Source organism: Vigna radiata, chromosome 4, assembly GCF_000741045.1.
Source record: "Vigna radiata var. radiata cultivar VC1973A chromosome 4, Vradiata_ver6, whole genome shotgun sequence".
Taxonomy (NCBI): Eukaryota; Viridiplantae; Streptophyta; class Magnoliopsida; order Fabales; family Fabaceae; genus Vigna; species Vigna radiata.
Genome location: NC_028354.1, coordinates 5855368 through 5860864, shown reverse-complemented (window position 1 = coordinate 5860864; position 5497 = coordinate 5855368). Strand labels below are relative to the sequence as shown.

General features: G+C 32.8%; 1 protein-coding gene across 2 annotated transcripts; it reads right to left on the bottom strand.

Moving 5' to 3' along the window:
- Nucleotides 1-712: 712 nt before the first annotated feature.
- On the bottom strand, nucleotides 713-4756 carry LOC106758647. 2 transcript variants are annotated; one of them, XM_022779696.1, is made up of 9 exons: nucleotides 4321-4756; nucleotides 4059-4213; nucleotides 3442-3942; nucleotides 2794-2944; nucleotides 2344-2626; nucleotides 1762-1834; nucleotides 1593-1683; nucleotides 1370-1449; nucleotides 713-1298 (listed from the first exon to the last, which is right to left on the bottom strand). In XM_022779696.1, the coding sequence occupies exons 2-9, from the start codon at nucleotides 4113-4115 to the stop codon at nucleotides 1122-1124; spliced, it is 1413 nt and encodes a 470-aa protein (XP_022635417.1). In that variant the 5' UTR covers nucleotides 4116-4213; nucleotides 4321-4756; the 3' UTR covers nucleotides 713-1121. The 2 variants fall into 2 exon arrangements, with proteins under 2 accessions (XP_022635417.1, XP_014497077.1); XM_014641591.2 differs by having other exon boundaries at nucleotides 2794-2941; nucleotides 4059-4755.
- Nucleotides 4757-5497: the final 741 nt, after the last annotated feature.

Below are 5497 nucleotides of genomic sequence, written 5' to 3'. Positions count from 1 at the left end.
TTACATAGATCCACGCACGCATAAGACTTATGATATTATTTAATTTAAAACTTATGATATATTAGATTTCAAAAATAAAAATATTGTTTTCTCAAAAACATAGTCTGCATTAAAAGAAAAATTATTTTACTAATATGGTAATGGTTTATTAATTGTGAATATTTTTTGAGCAATACAACTTAATTTAGTGAATTAACAAAGATCGTGATATATATTTCATTACATAATTGAGTGAATATTATGTTAAAAAATGAAGAATGAGAAATTGATGAGTTAAAAATGTACAAGTTTGTTAAGCGCGTAATTTATGTTATTAAAATCATAACTAACATAAAATACTTTGATGTAATTAAAACTAAAATTAACATAAAAAGTATTATTTTTTATGGTAATTGAAATTGGAACCAACATAAAGATGCATCTTTAATTATGTCATTGTCTTTTAAGGTTCAAAATTGTTGTACCATTAAATGTCTTTTTCTGTAACATAGAGGATTCCGGATTCTTTTATGTGATATGGATATTCCCAGCATTGTGCTCGCTTTCAAGAAATTTTTTTTATTATTATCATATTAATAAACTCATATAAAAGGTTTTGGACATCTTGATGTAGAATGAGATGTTACCCTTTTACTTTTTGAACGTCCCTCTAGCTCAGGAAAATATAAAAACGGGTTTGGGTAAGTCATACGAATCACATTGCCACAAAGCCTTTTACTTTCTGCACACCTATAATTTCTTTGTGCACCTGCTAAAGCTTTCAAAATGACAATTTTACTTTCCGTGAAACTAACTTTCAGAATATGTATTTCGAAAGAGATTTTCTGGAAAGCATCCTTACAGAAAATGTACTCCTAAAAGAGCTTTCTTTCTGCATTTGTCTCTTTTTCTTTCTCTGCAATGACGACAGTGTGGTGTAGTGGTTGTGTTGCAGCGTTTTACTATGATTATAGAGTAAAGAAGTGATATTATCCGTTATTTGATGCAGAAAAATACTTGAAGCAAAAAGGAAAGTTATTATTCCACTGCAAGAGAAACTCTAGTCCTAGGTTATTCTCTATCAGGATGATATATAAGCTGTACATTGAAGTCTTGTGCACATGTACACTGAAGCAAAATCCTTAGTTATTTGATAGCCCTTCTTGTGTCATTGCTGAAGAACCACGCTGCTGCTGTGATAAAGTTTGCCATCTTCTTCTCCATCTAGAAATCTCCAAAACAATTGAACTTCCACTCATCACAACACCAAACCCGGCAAATGTAGCAAGAAGGATCGACAAAACCGCATGCTTACCAACCTGATGAAGTTCACACATGAAATTAACATCAAAATTTAGCAGTAAGAATTTTGCAGGTATCAAAATCTTACCAAGGGGTAAAATATATGAGCGAATAGGACCACCGAAAGAAATTGGACAGATGCATATAACCAGATGAACTTGCTCTTCACTGGAACACAAAATTTAAGTTAGGATTTGCTTGTTGGTGAAACCAAACCACGCAATATTCTGAAAATAAACTAGGACAGACAGTGATGAATTTCACAGACGAGTATCTTGACAGTGTTTGTCAAGTATGTTTTGTGAACCTACCCATGGTCGTTGATGTCACGGAGGAGAGTAGGCCTAGTACACATGAAAATGGAAGAGAGACGAAAATTGCCCTGGTTCCCATTTTTCCAACCTGCAGAAGTTCAATGACTTAGACAATAACGTATAACTTTGATAGTGCTGAATCATGTGATAAGACTTCTATTCTTACCAACAGCTGCTCAAGGAAACAAAAGTAGGCAAGCATGCTGACAATAACAAGCACTGGGAGTTCCTGCCAAACCCTGTCGAATTGAACAGACAAATTAAGAATTGTTCTCTGTAACAGTAATTTATAGTACCAAGAAAGAGACAACAAAAACACTCTATTCCATCTGTAACTTTTAAGACTGAACACAGTGTTGGCTGCAGAACTCCAAGGAAAATATTGATTGCAAAATAATATTATAAAAGCTTCTTGAGCAGGAGAGTTGCAATTTGAACTAGAGATTGATAGGAACGAGCCTACAACTAAGACACAACAGGTCAGGAATCTAAATCTGATCGTTATGAAAAAACTGTAAAACAGATTATTCATGTCACAAAGTCGTCATTGGATGTCCAAACCCTATGAAAAGTTTTGAGATGGCATCCAAGTTCATTACTTCAACATATTTAGTATGATTCTATAAACAGGTTTGCCATAACATTCTATGGTATTGATATCCATTTAGCTCACAATTGAAACGTACTTGCATGACTCACTTGTGGTACACTAGTACCAGTGTTTATATAAGAAAATAAGAACACATGCCTGAAATCATCTCCCTGCTCGGACCTTACTCCAGTATTCTGGGTTTGGACACTTCGGATCCGTAAGAGAGTGACAGGGAGGTTCCGAACTTCCTCCTTGCACACATCACAGGTCTTGTTACCCTTGATACTAAACCATTTAACAGCACATTCTTGGTGAGCCAGAGCCAGTTCACCTTTGCAGCTGCATTCCATCTTTAATGTCTCACCTCCTTCACATAGATCAACCAGACAAATTCTGCACACCGCTTCCTCTTGACCAATATCTTCACCACCTCCATTGTCTAAGCCAAGAAAGACATTCAAGTTAACAAGTGCATGTAGGTTTGGAAACAGTTTGTTGAAGATTTAGAAATGAAACTTAGAGGAATTGAAAAAAAGGAAAACAATTTTATATGAAATGTAAATTTTTCTTATATCAAAATTGTATATGTTAAAAAGAACAAGATACCAGAATCCTTTGTTGATTGATTGACTTCATGTACGCGAGGAGTGGAAGGAATGATGCGGAAAACTGAATCCATTCTCCTTATGCCTTTTTCTTTGCTATTGACAGGCACTGAACGAGAACGAGCTATCATCCCCTGCGTCTCTCTTCCCTGCTAAGGGACCACACAGATTAAAGCACATTTATGTGATGTATCACTCGGCCACAATTTCATACCAGAAATAAGTGACAGCAGAAAAAGAATGATTAACATGGTTAACAATGGAGTTTCATCAATTCTTCATTATAAACTAAAAAATTTACCTACATGTTCTGCAAAAATTAACCTAGTATAATAATAATTTATTAGAAAAAGCGGAGAAAAGGAAGAAGCACCGAGCTATTGACAAAAAAAAAAGTAGAAGTAAATATAATCGTTTAAAAATTCGGTGTTCATCGTTCCTATTTTTCTGTTCATACAGTTTAAATCTAAAAAAAAAAAAAAATTACCCTGATTATTATAAGTCTTCACTCAACACTAATTTTAATTTCAGTATAAGAAATCTAGCAAATAATGAAATCGTTATGTCAAATTCTGCCATTAAAAAGACAAGAAGTCCATTAATTATATTGTGATTTTAAAACTTAATTGCTACAGGCTTGAAATCTTACGTATGGAGAAGCAGCAAGAGTTCCAGCCAGAGCAGATTCTACGTCTGCACGCCCAATTTCTTCTACCGGTAACGAAGACGTTCTATTAATCTTAGGAGTGAATATCTTGGTGAGAGACACTGATCTAGCGATGGAGGACTTTTCTTGATGGCCAGAAAAAGAAGCTTCTGAAGCTGCGGTAACAGCCTTTTCGACATCAAGCGACTGACGATTCTTGAAGCCAAACCTCGGCAAGATGTTTCTCATGGATGATTTGCCTCTGGAAGCCGAAGAAGAAGAAGAAGAAGAAGGTCTGGGAGCATCCACAGAGCGAGAAGTCACAAGAAAATTCACTTTCTTCTGACTAGGAGTTGGACTTGGCGTCAGTGGCATCCTTATTCCAACAAAATCCCGACAACAGTCTTCCGATGTTGTGGTCGGTATTTCCAACTGAATTTTCTCTGGCTTCCAGTCATTGTTTCCATGCGAGGTTTCACCGGCTACCCCCATTGTATCACCCACCTACAAACACAACAAGACGGAATTGAATTGAATGTTGGGTGTTCCTAAAATACAAGGAAACAAGCAGTTAAAGGCAAAAGATGGTATGTATGTAGCATGTGAATTGGAAGAGAAACCGTTGGATTGGACGAAAGCGTGTCATGATTTTCCGTTTCTTTTTGTTGAGCACTCATTTCGTGGTGACAAAGCAAAGCAACAAGTCGGAACTAATCACAATACAATACTACTATTAGTAGTAGTAGTACTATCACTTTGTTATTGCTTAGTGCGCCTGTTCGTAAATTCAGAATGGAAAAAAAAAAAAAATGCTTGAATGGGGTTACAGAGAAAATCGAAACATTTATGAACAAAGTAGGAGTATGTCGCGCTCTCACTCACCCACACACTTCTTTTTTTCTCCACTACGCTCTCATCACTCACCAATATTTCTACACTTTTATACCCATAACATAATCCATGCCAATTAATGTAATTTTTTGTATTACCTTAAAATCAGTTTTATTTTTTTAAGAGTGGTATGAACATATTATTACAATATGATGGTAAAATTTAATTCTTTTATTGAATGTATGAATTAGGTAAAAATGGAAAATATGAAGCGTGGGTGACGTGTAGCAGTGAAGGTTGGTTGTGGAGTTTGAGACGTGGGAGGAGGAGGAATGGCGGTGAAGAGGGTAGCCATTTGAGGTTGTTTTGGGGATGATTAACCTAATTCCTTTCCATTCACGCATTTCCTGTGAATTTTTTCTGTAAGAAACTGTGGCCACTCTTTGTTCTTTTCTGAGAAGGGGAAAGTTCTTTTCATCTTTTTTACTTGAAACATCATTAAACCCAATCTTCATCTTCTCTTAGTATAGATATACATCATCACCAAACTATTTTAGGTTTAAGATCATTCATCATCTTCTTCTACTTCTAGTACTATCCGATTCATTACATATTCTTAATATTCATAATAATCAGGTTTATTTCAATTTTTTATCTCAGATTTTTGTTAAGTTTCTTTATATTTTTTTTTAAGTTAAGTCTTAATTTATGAAAATTTAATTCAATTAAAATTTTTAGTTAATATTATACCAAACCAATAATATTAAATACATTTCTCACGTGTTAATTTGCAATTTAAAAAAATAATTTTTTTTTAATATATTCTCTTTTTTTAATTTAATCACGTGTTTATAGTACGCGTCACGTTAAATTATATTCAATTTAATTTTAATATTTTTCATTTAATTTAGTCTTACATATTTTAAATAAAATAAAACTATTTTAAATTTAAACCAAATTTATTATTTATATAAATATTATATTAATATTTTTATTATATATTTATTAGATTTCATTCAAATAAATTACTTTAATTATATAAAAATTATGAATTAATAATGTAATAGTTCTTACCCTTTAAAAATATTAAATTTAAAAATTTAATTTATTATATAAGTAAAAAGAAAATATACAATAAAATAATAATAGAAATATATTTTTAATTATTATTATTATTATTATTGTTATAACTTAATATTTATTATTGTTAAAGGTAACGTATTGATTT